We start from the raw sequence: 13,887 nt of genomic DNA on the forward strand, positions 1-13,887 counted from the left end.
AGCTCCCACCCAGAGTGCTGATTTTGCTTCCCTGACTTTGCTCACGCTATCTGTTCTATTCCCAAAGCTGCTCCTACTTGCCACATGGCTAAATACCCCTCATTCTCGAAAACTCAGTTCAGGGACCAGCCCCTTCAGGAAAACTTCCAGAGGGCAGAATTAGTTGTCTTTTTTATATGCACCTGCCAGACCGTGTGCATCCTTCTATTGCCACAGTTAGCATACTGAATTAAAACAATCTATTAATACATGTGACTTCCCTACTAGAGTATGAGTTGCTTTAGGTACAGTACTCTATATGGAATTTTTGTAGCCTCAAAGCCTGGAAAAATGCCTCAAACTTGGCAATCAATAAATGTTTCATGAGTGATTAAATTAACAGAAATGAAAGGACTGTTTTTGCATACTATATATTCATCCTATAACAACACAAACTATTAATACTAATATAAAATTAACACTAATATAAAACTACAGATTCCTCAATTGTTTTTCCAAATGCATATGCAAATCAACTGAATTCTTTAATTACTCGGTTATAAATATACCAAAATAAATATGAAGTCAATAAAATATGGTCAAGAATACATGAATGCTCACTTTACAGACAAAAACAGAATACTAAAACACCAGCACATTAAATATGAATACACACAAGAAAGGAGGGACAACTAAAATTTATTGTATTCAACATACTAATGCTTGTATTCTACTGTGCAAATACTTTAAAATACATTATTTCAGCAACAAGCCTATGGGGTATGTCTCCCCATTTCACATTTTACTTTATTGAATCTCTGAGAAGTTAAATGATTTGTTTAAGATCAACAGCAAGAACCAAAACTCAAACCCAAGTCCCTCAACTCAAACATCTATGCTTCTTATTCGTTGTAAGCACTACTCTAGAAAGGCCATCTGCCCCCATGCTGACTGCCAGGGCATATCAGACCAGTCTAGCAGGTTTTTCCCCTCATCCCCTCCTCCCTCCGGAGCCCAAAGACATTCCTCCTATGTTTCCTGCTCATTCAAAAAGTACCTCCAGCCAGCCAGGGAAGGTCAAAAGTACTATGAGCAGCTCTGTTTTCTCACTAGAGCACCAAGCTGTTTTCACCTCACTACACTTAACTCCCTAAGACAGCTAATTATTCTGAAGAGGAAGTGTTTCTTCCACATTTATCAATATTTTCCCAGTATTCCTCTCATAGAAGCATGATCATGAAAAAGTCTGAGGCAAAGGCACATGACTGTCCATGATTCACAGCCAATTGGTACTTACTGAAGATAAGATTGCCAGTTCACTTTGTTTGCACGAACTTCTGCAGCCTTGGCAGCAATAATGTTGGTTGGGACAGCAGCATCCACAGCACCTCGGATATCCATTTTGGTCATCTAAACTGTAACCTTGAATGTCTTTTAACAGATCTTCAATTTAGATGCAAGGTGGAAAAAAAAAAAAAAAAGAATACTAGATGTTTCTTTTACAACTACTAATATCATGATCGCGTTAATCTCCCCAGGTATTCAACTCAAATATTAAATGTCCTAAGTCTGAAAGTATTATATTTCAAATTGTGTCCACTGCTCCATAAAAGAGTTCTTTCCTTAGGCTTTTGCTTTTCTAAAACAGGTTTTTTCATTGTTGGCACTAACACTGCAATAAGATTTTTAAAAGCAATCATTTAACATACTGAAATCAGAAATCATGATTAAATAGAATAGGTATAAATATGGGAAAATACTGTAAATTTATACAATTGTGGTTAACTTTTGTCTTCCCATAAACAATAGGAATATGTATAGAACAGATAAGGTTAGTTACCTTATAAACATTTACTAAGCATCATTTTGAAGTGGTACATTAAAAATAAGTCCTTTCTAAAATTACTCAAAATACACAGTGGGAACACAATTTCTTAGAAGACAGTGCTTTCCTTTGCAAACAAAATTCATAGTATTTGCAGAATCAATTCGGAGAGAAATTTTTAGAACAAATACCTACTACAATTTAGGTAAGCCAACAATGGAGGTCTGGTCGGACAAGAAGAACATACAATAATGAAATACTACGTCATTCTCACTCCTAAACTTCCAGATACAAACGACTGATTTTATCACAACACAAAATACAGGTTGCCATTTGCAAAATATAAATTTATGGCCATGGCCACAAAGAAACTAAAATCCTACCAAAAATTCTATTCCGGGTTCCCAGTGATCTTGGTCAATTTGGAACTTAATCTCTGTATCGGAAGATTTGTTGTCTAAACAAAAGGGGCCGCGCAGAAAGACCGAGACCAGGAAAAAACGGGCTTCAACCGGGCCAGGCTGGAACTCTGCAGCCAAGGAGGCTCAGCCCCAGCAGCCCGTCCTGTGGTAGTTCAAGGTGTCTCTGCACAGTTACCCAAGTCCCTGAACGACTCGCACCCCCAGCACGCCAGGGCCATGGCTCAGTCCTGGGGAAGGTGTACTTTTTACCCTTCTCCCTCCACTCTCGTGCCCTCCCTCAAGTTTCTTCTCCCTGCGAGAAAGGCTCCAGAATTTTGTAAACCTGGTTGAGGCCTGGAAGAAAAGCAATCTGGCAACCGGGGGCCGAAGGAGGGCAGGAGGGGCCCGAGCGGCGAGACACCAGCACGCAGCAGGCAAGCTGGAGAAACTGCAGGGGCGCCTGACCGGGTCCGGAGGCTGAGACAAAAAACCCGAGGGCGGCCGTACCTCGCGAACCCTGGGGACCCCACAATGCGCCCAAAGCTGGCAGGGAGGGTGCGGCGGTCCCGGGCGCCGGGGCCACAGCCGGGCTGGGGCGCCGAGTCAGAGCCAAGTGGGCGTCTCCCGTCAGTTCCGGAGGTCTAAGCAGCGGTGAGAGACTCCGGGAGCGAAAAGTGAAGCGGGTCCCGACCAAGGAGCCGTTGAGGGCAGCACAGGTAGAAGGCAACCAGCGCGACCGCAGTAGGATGACAGGGGCGTCGGTCACGTGATTGGAGGCACGTGACCGCTGCGGAAGCCGGAAGCCGGGAAAGTCCAAAACAGCCGGAGGAGGGGCGGGCGCTGCGGCGGGCCTTGTTCCGTGCGGGCACCCGGAGCCCCAGAGTCCGTAACTCGGGCCCGGGAGCGACGCAAGGCTCGGGCCTCCGCCAGCCAGGGCAGGTGGGAGGCGGCGGGCGCGGCAGGCATGCGAGGACCGCCAGCCCCCAGACCCAGCGCCTCGCCTAGGGGAGGCCGAAGTCCCCCACCCGGAAGCAGCTCGCGAGGCTAAAACTCTTATTTTAACCGTCATTCTTTTGAAAAGTTTGATTTATTCTGTAGCTTCCTGCTAGTCACAGGTGTTCCTGCCTCTTGGATCATGGGTCTCTCACCATAGGTATTTAGGGTGGGTATCCATGGGTAAAAAAAAAAAAATTTAAATAAAGAAAAAAAAGTGTGAGGTAGCGCTTTCAAATTAATTTTCATTTGGATTTCACAGCTCCATGAAGCAGGCCTTCTTATTCCGATTTCAAATTGAACACAAAGGCTGAGAAGTGGGTCAGAAAAGCTCTTTTGACCTAGGGTTGCATATTTAGCAAATAATAAATCCCATTGCAGTATTTACTTTTATACTAAAAAGCTATTCATTGTTTATCTAAAACTCACGTTTACTGGACGTCCTGTATTGTATCCGACAGTCCCATCTGGAGCCCAAATTTTCCCCTAGTCCAGGCCTCAGCAACTGTCTTTGCCTTAAAATCAGAATGTACTGCCCTGAAGGTGAGGTATACATGACAGTATGTTTTCCTTAAAAAGCACTTAAAAGGACTGGGGCTGGTGGCTCACACCTGTCATCCCAGCACTTTGGGAGGCCAAGGCGGGCAGATCAAGAGGTCAGGAGTTCAAAACCAGCCTGGCCAACATAGTAAAATTCCATCTCTACTAAAAATGCAAAAATTAGCTGGGTATGGTGGTGTGTGCCTGTAGTCTCCAGCTACTCCAGAGGCTGCAGAAGAATCGAACCCAGGAGTTAGAGGTTGCAGTGAGCCGAGATCGTACCACAGCACTCCACGTCTGGGCAACAGAGTGAGACTGTGTCTCAAAAGAAGAAAAAATAATTGAAAGGGATTTATAACTATAACCACATTTTTACTAAAAATGTTAATTTTTAGTAAAATTAAAGTCACAATAATCGAAATCATGCATTGATTACGAATAAAGATATAACAGTGTCGAAGATTGTACTAGGTCACTCGTTCTATCTTAGCCAGAATTAAAAGTCTGAGTGTTGTTTTGAAAGCAAATCTACGGGGGAAAACTTTCATAAAGGAGAAACAGAAACCAATCATGTACTAATAAACTCCTAAAAGCTGTAACAGAGCGTGTTTTCTGTGTAACTAACTAAGCAAAGCTGGCAAGGAGGCCTGATCTTCGAATTTCTTTTCTGTATCACCTCAGCCACAGACGTGTGATACAGCAAGTCTCATGAGCTTTCGGAAGCCCCCCCCCCCTTTTCTGGGAGGCACAAGATACGGAATAAACAGGAACTGCTCAGTGAGGAGATAGGGAGCTGCTTCACAGGTCACCTGGGCTGGTGTTCTTGCAGCATCACCGCATTACCAATTTGTCTGGCATAGGGAGAAAGAAGAGGCAGGTACTCCTGATTATCTCTCTTAACATTATTTCTTTAACACTTCTATAGGAGACTTTTCTTGGTCCATTCAGGCTCCTGTAACCAAGTGCCATAGACTGGGTGGCTTATTAACAACAGAGATTCATTTTCTCACAGTTCTGGATGCTGGAAGTCCAGAACCGGCGAGCTAGCATGCTCAGGTTCTGGTGGAGGATTCTCCTAGGCTGCAGACTGTTGACTTCTCGTTGGAGCTTCACATGGTGGAGAGAAAGTGAAAGAGCTCTCTGGGGTCTCTTTCATAAGGACATTAATTTCATTCATGAGAGCTCCACCCTCATGACCTGATCATCTCCCAAAGGTCCTGCCTCCTAATACCAACACCTTGGGAGTTTGGATTTCAACACAGGAATTTTGAGGAGACACAAACATCCAGACCATACCAGTGAAGTCAAGTGCCTAATAATGTATCTTATCAGGAGTCCCCAAACCTTGGACCACAGACCAGTGGGGTCCATGGCCTGTTAGGAACCGGGCTGCACAACAGGAGGTGAGCAGTGGGCAAGCGCACATTAATACCTGAGCTCTATCTCCTGCCTCCTGGCAGATCAGCAGTGGCATTAGATTCTCACAGGAGCATAAACCCTGTCGTGAACTGCACATGCAGGGGAACTGCACATGCATGAGGATCTAATGCCTGATGATCTGAGGTGGAACAGTTTCATCCTGAAACCAGCCCCATCACCCCCTACCCTGTCTGTGGAAAAATTGTCTTCTGGGAAATTGGTCCCTGGTACCAAAAGGGTTAGGTACCATTGCATTATAGCATAGGCAATGTAGCCTTGAGCTACTTTGTAATTTCTTTAAAAGTGAGCTTCAGATTTGTTGAGAAATGACACAAGGGAAATTAGATAAATCTATGTGGACAGGAAAAAATAATAGTAATAATCTATTTCCTCAAGGGAATTTCTTCAGTCTGAAATATATGGACTGCTATAAACATCATTTCCAATCTTTTCTTTCCAAATATAAATTGAACTTATATTTGCCCACTGAAATAGAAGAGTTCTAATCAAGGAAAATCTTATTCTAAAATATTTGTCGTAAAAACTTAACCACCCCCAAGTGAAGATTATGCTACCAGCCTACCTTCAGTTACACAAGGACTTTGAGAAGTTTGTATAGCTTACTGAATAAATCACTAGTTTCATGGAAGAATGGTTTTCCATTCTTTCATGCAGTCCCCTTGGGAACAATAGACATTCGCAAGAAGGTGGCCTAGTTTGGCCTAACAGTAGCACTGAATAGTGACATCATGACCCCTTCACAAAGTGCTCTAACCAACTGCCCTAATAGCCTCTGATTGCTTTGGTATTGCCAAAGCACATCTATCATCAATTATACAGGTTTTCACTTACACTCCATACCAGTGTCCTGAATTCTTATGGCAGCCAAGCTTCAGATTTCCCAGGTAAGTTAATTTCATTGCATTGCACCATTGGCCCCATAAGGACAACCTCCCACAACTTGACATTTTAAAAATATGGTCCATGTGGTAGCCTCTGAAATGGCTCTTAATAATCCCCACCTCCAGTGACTCATATCCTTGTGTAATCCTCTCTTCTTGAGTGTGGGCTAGATCTACACTTGCTGTTCCCTATGTTCCTCTAAGGACCAGCAAATGGCAAAAGTAAAGGGATGTCACTTCTGAGATCAGGTTACAAAAGACTGTGACTGCTGTCTTGCTTGCCTTCTCCCAGGTTCTTCTCAGTTGCTCACTCTGATGAAGCAAGGTGCCATGTTGGGAACCATAGACAGGCTGATGTGGCCGAACTAACAATAGCCCCCAGTGAACAACCAGTAAAATATTGAAGCCCTTAGTCCAGCAGGCTTCAAAGAAACAAATATGGACAACTGCATGGGTAAGCCTGAAACTAAGCCCAGTTGAGCTTTGAAATGTCGGCAGCCAACACCTTCACTGCCGCCTGCGGGAGACCTGATGCCAGAACACACAGCTATACTGCAGCTCAGTTCCTGAAACTGTGGTAGTGCGTGAGACTTATTGCCCCACTCTAAACATTTGGTCACTTGAGGAAGTTGCGTTTCTTTTTAGGAAATCTAACAGCTTTATTGAGATATAATTCATATACCATATAACTCACCCATTTAAAAGATACAATTCAATGGTTTTTGGTACATACATCACACAATACATGTATCACCACAATCAGTTTTAGCACATTTTCGTCACTCTAAAAGGAAACCTCTTACCCATAGTAGTCACTTGCTTCCTGTTGTGGCTCACCACAACCTCCGCCTCCTGGGTTCAAGCAATACTGCCTCAGCCTCCCGAGTAGCTGGGACTACTGGCGCGCACCACCATGCCCAGCTAATTTTTGTATTTTTAGTAGAGATGGGATTTCACCTTGTTGACCAGGATGGTCTCGATCTCTTGACCTCATGATCCACCAGCCTCGGCCTCCCAAAGTGCTGGGATTATAGGGGTGAGCCACCGCGTCCGGCCTTTTTTTTTTTTTTTTTTTTTTTTTTGAGGTGGAATTTTGTTCTTGTTGCCCAGGCTGGAAGGCAATGGCACGATCTTGGCTCACCACAATCTCTGCCTCCCAGATTTAAGCGATTTTCCTGCCTCAGCCTCCAGCAGCTGGGATTACAGGCCTGTGCCACCGCGCCTGGCTAATTTTGTATTTTTCGTAGAGATGGGGATTTTCCATGTTAGTCAGGCTGGTCTCGAACTTCCAACTTCAAGTGATCTGCCCTCCTCGGGCTCCCACAGTGCTGGAATTACAGGCATGAGCCACTGCACCCAGTCTGTTTCAATTTTTTAGACATTTATATGCAAGTCTTCCTGTGATCATAGGTTTCATTTCTGTTATTTGAGCAGATACCTAGGAGTAGAATTGTTGGCTTATATGGTAACTCTGTGTTTAACAGTTTAAGGAACTGCCAAACTGTTTTCCAAAGTGGTTGCAAGGCCTTGCATTCGCCCCAGTAATGTATGAAAGACTCAGTTTCTCCACATCTTCATCAACCCTGTCATTGTCTGTGTTTTTAGTTAAAGCAAATCCATTTTGGTGTGAATAGGTATCTCACTGTGGCTTTGACTTCCTTTCCCCAGTGTCTAATAGTGCTGAACATCTTTTCATGTGCTTATTTAGCCATTTGTCCATCTTCTTGGGAGAAATGTTTATTTAAACACTTCACCCATTTTTAATTAGGTGGGTTTTTTGTTGTTGTTTTTGAATTGTAAGAGCTCTTTATATATTCTGGATTACAAGTCCCTTATTTACATAATTTGCAATATTCTCCCCTATTTTGTGGGTTGTCTTTTCACTTTCTTTATGATGTACTTTAAAGCACAAAAGTTTTCAATTTTTATTAAGTCCAATTTACCTATTTTCTCTTTTGTCAGTTGTGCTTTTGATATTGTATCAAAGAAGGATTTGCCTAATCCAAGATCACAAAGATTTAACCTTATGTTTTCTTCTCTGAGTTTCATAGTTTTGGCTCTTACATTTAGATCTATGATTCATCCTGAATTAGTTTTTTTAAAGAGTGTGAAATAGAGGTCCTATGTAATTTTTCTGCATGTGGATAAGCAGTTGTTCTCACACCATTTGCTTGAAAAAACGATCCTTTCCCCATTGAATTGTCTTGGCACCTTATCAAAAATCCATTGACAAGTGTATGGGTCAATTCTGGACTCTCAGTTCTGTCTCATTGATAAACACATCTACATACCTACCCTTATACCAGTACCACACAGTCTTAATTACCGTACCTTTCTAACATTTTTTTTAATTTTTAAGTTCTTGATTACATGTGCAGGATGTGCAACTTTGTTACATAGGTAAATGTGTGCCATGGTGGTTTGCTGCACCTATCAACCCATCACCTAGGTATTAAGCCCAGAATACATTAGCTATTTTTCCTAATGCTCTCCCTCCCCCGACCCCACCCTGACAGTTCCAGTGTGTGATGTTCTCCTCCCTGTGCCCATGTGTTCTCATTGTTCAGCTAACACTTATACGTGAGAACATGTGGGGTTTGGTTTTCTGTTCCTGCATTAGTTTGCTGAGGATAATGGCTTCCAGCTCCATCCATGTCCCTGCAAAAGATATGATCTCATTCCTTTTTATGGATGCATAGCATTCAATAGTATATATGTCCCACATTTTCTTTATCCAGTCTATCATTGATGGGCATGTGAGTTGATCACATATCTTTGCTATTGTTAATAGTGCTGCAATGAATATATGTGTGCATGTATCTTTGTAATAGAATCATTTATATACCTTTGGGTATATACCCAGCAATGAGATTGCTGGGTCAAATGTTATTTCTGGTTCTAGATCTTTGAGGAATTTCCCACACTGTCTTCCACAATGGTGCAACTAATTTACATTCCCACCAACAGTATAAAAGCATTCCTATTTCTGCACAACCTCACCAGCATCTATTGTTTCTTGAATTTTTAGTAATTGCCATTCTGACTGGTGTGTGATGGTATCTCATTGTGATTTTGATTTGCATTTCTTTCTCTCTCTCTTTTTTTTTTTTCTTTCTGAGACAGCGTCTTGCTCTGTCACCCAGCCTGAAGTGCAGTGGTGCAATCTCGGGTCACTGCAATCCCCGCCTCCCTGGTTCAAACGGTTCTCCTGACACAGTATCCTGAGTAGTTGGGACTACGCCCAGCTAATTTTTGTATTTTTAGTAGAGACAGGTTTTCACCACGTTAGCCAGGCTGGCCTTGAACTCCTGACCTCAGGTGATCCACTCACCTCAGCCTCCCAAAGTGCTAGGATTACAGGCATTGAGCCACCACACCAGCCTGATTTGCATTTCTCTAATGATCAGTGATGATGAGCTTTTTTTCATATGTGTGATGGCTGCATGAATGTCTTCTTTTGAGAAGTGTCTGTTCATAGTCCTTTGCCCACTTTTTAATGGGGTTGTTTTTTTCTTGTAAATTTGTTCAAGTTCCTTATAAATTCTGTATATTAGACCTTTGTCAGATGGATTGCAAAAATTTTCTCCCACTCTGTAGGTTGCCTGTTCACTCTGATGATGGTTTCTTTTGCTGTGTGGAAGCTCTTTAGTTTAATTAGATCCCATTTGCCAATTTTGGCTCTTGTTGCAATTGCTTTTGGCAATTTTGTCATAAAATCTTGGCCCATGCCTATGTCCTAAATGGTATTGCCTAGATTTCCTTCTAGGGCTTTTATAGTTTTTGGGTTTTACATTTAAGTCTTTAATCCATCTTGAGTTAATTTGTATATAAGGTGTAAGGAAGGGGTCTGGTTTCAATTTTCTGCATATGAGTAGCTCTCCCAGCACCATTTATTAAATAGGGAACCCATTGCTTGTTTTTTGTTTTTGTTTTCAGGTTTGTTGATGATCAGATGGTTGTAGATGGTCTTATTTCTGAGTTCTCTATTCTGTTCCATCAATCTATATGTCTGTTTTTGTGACAGTACCATGCTGTTTTGGTTATTGTAGCCTTGCAGTATAGTTTGAAGTCCAATAGCATGATGCCTCCAGCTTTGTTCTTTTTGCTGAGGATCATCTTGGCTATATGAGCTCTTCTTTGGTTCCATATGAATTTTAAAATAGTTTTTTCTAATTTTGTGAAGAATGTCAATGGTAATTACTGTAGCTTTGTGCTACATTTTAAAATTAAGAAGTGTGATCCTTCAACTTTTTTTTTTTCAAGACTGTTTTGGATATTCTAGGTCCCTTGTAATTTTTTTTTTTTTTTTTTTGAGATGTAGTCTCACCCTGTCCCCCGGGCTGGAGTGCAGTGGCACAATCTCAGCCCACTTCAACCTCTGTCTCCCAGGTTCAAGTGATTCTCCTGCCTCAGCCTCCTGAGTAGCTGAGATTACAGGTGCCTGCCACCACACCCACCTAATTTTTTTGCATTGTTAGTAGAGATGGGATTTCACCACATTGGTTAGGCTGGTCTCAAACTCCTGACCTCCTGATCTGTCCCCCTCAGCCTCCCAAAGTGCTGGGATTACAGGCATGAGCCACCGTGCCCGGCCCCTTAAAATTTTATGTGAATGTTTAGAATCTACTGTCAACTTCTGCAGAAGAAAGGAGCTGAGATATGATAGAGATTGACTTGAATCTGTAAAGCAATTTTACAAAAGGAAACTTTTTCAGTTTATAGACCCCATAATATACATCCCTTATCTTTGTGCACCCTCAAACCCAACAGAAGCTACTTGGGCTTTAGTTACCTCTTGACAGAAAGGTATTCTACCTTTTGCTTTCTGCTTAATAATCTTCTATTTATAAAGCAATTTATATATATGAAGTATAGTGTTAGAAGTCAATTCTTGGCTTATTGTCTAGCCTCATAAGAAAATCAATTTAACTTATTCCACATGATGTACATAAAAAGTATAATAACCCCTGAGTTTAAGTTTGGGTGTGAGTTTTGCATCAGTTTCTAGCTAAAGAGTTGACTGCTATTAAAATGACTTCTTAAGAAACCTGGAAAGATTGGGCCAACCATCTGTCTGTCAATTGCACAGCCCAAGATTGTCAAGTACTATTGCCTATCACACACCACTAATGCAGAAATTTTGCCAGGAAATCTGTTTATCACTATATGCTAAGCCGCACATCACTTGGATCATTTCTTTCAGTTTCGATTTAGGATTACATTTGAATTAAGAACACATTTCTACCTTTAGAGGGCACTCATAACATACAGTACCTAGACATTCAAATAAGCAGCTCTACCAAGAATAGAAGATTAAAGATCTGTGGATAAGCTACTGATCCACAAAGCAGATAATCCTTTTGCTTTCATTAGTGTAACTTTCCAAGGAGCCTCCCCACAGACTCAGAGCCAGCCCAGCATTAGCCAAACGAAGAGAAGCAGAGTGGATCCTGTGCTAGTGTCGGCAAAACCAGGCAACAGGACTCATTTGGGGCCTTTATTGTAAAAACATGCCCCAGCTTTCCCAAGATAGCCAAGAGTGCCTCCAGAAACCTTTCTCCAGGCCATCTACATGGACACAGTTCCTGCCCCTGTTTAGGGCTCAGAGATATAACGCAGACATTCACCAAACCACAGAAAATGAAGGAGACCCCAGGGCTGTGACTGACATCAAGGTAAGATGATCTCCACAATCCATGATCCTTTCCTGTCAAGGGAAAGTGTTTACCCAGAAAGAATATAAACTATAGGCAAGCTTTAGTGCCATTGCTCACTTATCTTAATGTTTGATCAAAAATGTTTTCAAACCAACTCCAAGGGAATCCAGAGCCTAGAAGATAATTACCTGATCTATCTAATTTTCTCCAATCTATACAGATTCCCTTTACCAAAACAAATGATGGTTTATTACTTTTTTGTTTGTTTGCATGTTTCAGGCTATAACATTCAGCAAATCTAGACAGATTTTGTGGCTATTGGGGTTAGCCCTTGGATATATCCCATATAATAATGCTGAAAGAAAAATTATAGACTGCTTTCTAAAATAATTCCTAGGGAAAAAAATTGATAAACTAATAAAGGAACATAAGAACATTAAAGAGCTAAGGGGTGATTTTTCCAAATTCAAAGTTTCCCGAGGCGAATTTCCTAAGCATGAGTTTCTATCAGTAGGTAATTACATAATTTATGCAAAGAGTGGCAATTTTCCTGCCGGATGTTATATGTGTCTTTGAAGAAAATACAGTGTGAGTCTGTAAATCCTCTTAGCTATTAATAGAACCATCTCCTAAAAGGTTACTTGGTATGGAATATGGACATGTGTTAATGTCTAACGAGCAATGCGCACACTCAGAATTAAATGCTGCAAAACTATAAAACTTTTCAAATACTTTAACACCAGAAAATTCACCTGTTCTTGTGCCATGGTTCATACTCTGATAACAATCATTATTTATTTGCAAATTCTTTATATAATTCTCTAGATCTGCCCTTTCTCCTAATGTTATTTTAACCATTTGGCATTAGCGGAGGGGAAAAAAATAAAAATAAAAAGGGTCAACACAAATTATCATCTGAGCACTAGGAGTTTCACTACAATGAAATGGGATGTAGTGACCAGAAGTCCTGAATTAATGGACATCTTAACGTAGGCAACACATGCAAAAGATATTTCTAAAATACAGAACGTGGAGGCTACTTTGAGGAGACAGACAGCAACAACAACAAATAGACCCACCGTATGATGCACATGTGCGCTGTTGTATATGTATGTATGTATATACATGCACACGCACATATATAATTTCAGAGTTCTAACTGTATTGTGAAGGCATGCTCTAATGCTCTAAGTGGAATCAAAAACAAAATGCAAAAATATCTAAGAATCAGTATTACACCTTCCGAGAATCAACAACACACGCTGGTGCTGAGCAGCCTAACTTCTAACCTAACCTCACTAACCTGCTAATAGGTTCCAGCCTGCACAGCAGCAGGTGAGGGTAGAAGGGAGAAATCCAGTTGGGATGCTACTGGCCCCTTCACTCAGTTTTGCCTTTTGAAAAAAATCTTTTAACAAAAAAAAAGAAAGAAGGAAAAATCTTTTTATACTGCATCTGAATACAGAAAGAGGAAACATGTGCCCTTCTAGCAAATGTAAAGGATGGAAACACTCAACTCATTTTGAGTCTGCAGATATCATTGAATCCTTACTGACTGCAAAACCTTGGGCTAGGGACTTTAGGAAACAAAGAGAAAGAGCAAGAGATGCTCCCTCCTTTCTAGAGACTTACTTTATATTGAGAAAGACAAGCATATAGCATATTATCAGCATGACTCGTGTCAATAATATAAGATACCTACATAATTATTGTACATTCTTTCAGTCAGTAAGATATTAGGGAAGGAATATGATCAGTATAGGACAAGACAATTGAAGAAGCCTAGTGCTAGAATGAAAGCAGTGAGATTTAAGGTAGATGTGAAATAATGTCTAAGAACATACATATAGAGGCAGAAAGAGGGAACTTGGGCTAAAATGTGTCAATATGTCCAGGAGTCAGTGAGAAATTCTCCAAAAACCTTCAACCTACTCCTTGCAGTTTATGTAAAAAATTACCCCCAAATAGATTTGGGTTTAAATGTACAACTACATGTGAAACTATAGAACTTTTAGGGAAAAAAATGGGAGAAAATCTTTATGAGCTAGGACTAATCAAAGAGTACACAGACATCAAAAAATCATGATCCATTCAAGAAAATAAACCAATAAATCAAACTTCATTAGAATTTAAAAACTTTTGTCATGCCAAAGACTTTATTGAGCGGATGA

General features: G+C 41.1%; 2 protein-coding genes across 4 annotated transcripts in view; one reads left to right on the plus strand and one right to left on the minus strand.

The window, feature by feature from the left end:
• ATP6V1H (ATPase H+ transporting V1 subunit H) overlaps positions 1–2,958 on the minus strand; it is a 94,260-nt gene extending 91,302 nt beyond the window's left edge. The window contains exons 1-2 of one of the 3 annotated variants that reach the window (XM_017531784.2): positions 2,713–2,958; positions 1,277–1,422 (exon numbers count right to left, since the gene is read on the minus strand). In XM_017531784.2, coding sequence (XP_017387273.1) covers positions 1,277–1,389 — 113 coding nt within the window. In that variant the 5' untranslated portion in view covers positions 1,390–1,422; positions 2,713–2,958. The remainder of the gene's footprint in view (positions 1–1,276; positions 1,423–2,712) is intronic. The other 2 variants (XM_017531783.2, XM_037739708.1) reach the window with 2 other exon arrangements.
• An 8,506-nt stretch (positions 2,959–11,464) lies between these two features.
• Positions 11,465–13,887, plus strand: part of RGS20 (regulator of G protein signaling 20) — a 102,666-nt gene continuing 100,243 nt past the window's right edge. The window contains exon 1 of the mRNA XM_017531786.2: positions 11,465–11,734. Within this exon, the coding sequence (XP_017387275.1) occupies positions 11,570–11,734 (165 nt within the window). The 5' untranslated portion in view covers positions 11,465–11,569. The remainder of the gene's footprint in view (positions 11,735–13,887) is intronic.

This window comes from Cebus imitator, unplaced genomic scaffold, assembly GCF_001604975.1.
Source record: "Cebus imitator isolate Cc_AM_T3 unplaced genomic scaffold, Cebus_imitator-1.0 Scaffold73, whole genome shotgun sequence".
NCBI classification, from domain to species: domain Eukaryota; kingdom Metazoa; phylum Chordata; class Mammalia; order Primates; family Cebidae; genus Cebus; species Cebus imitator.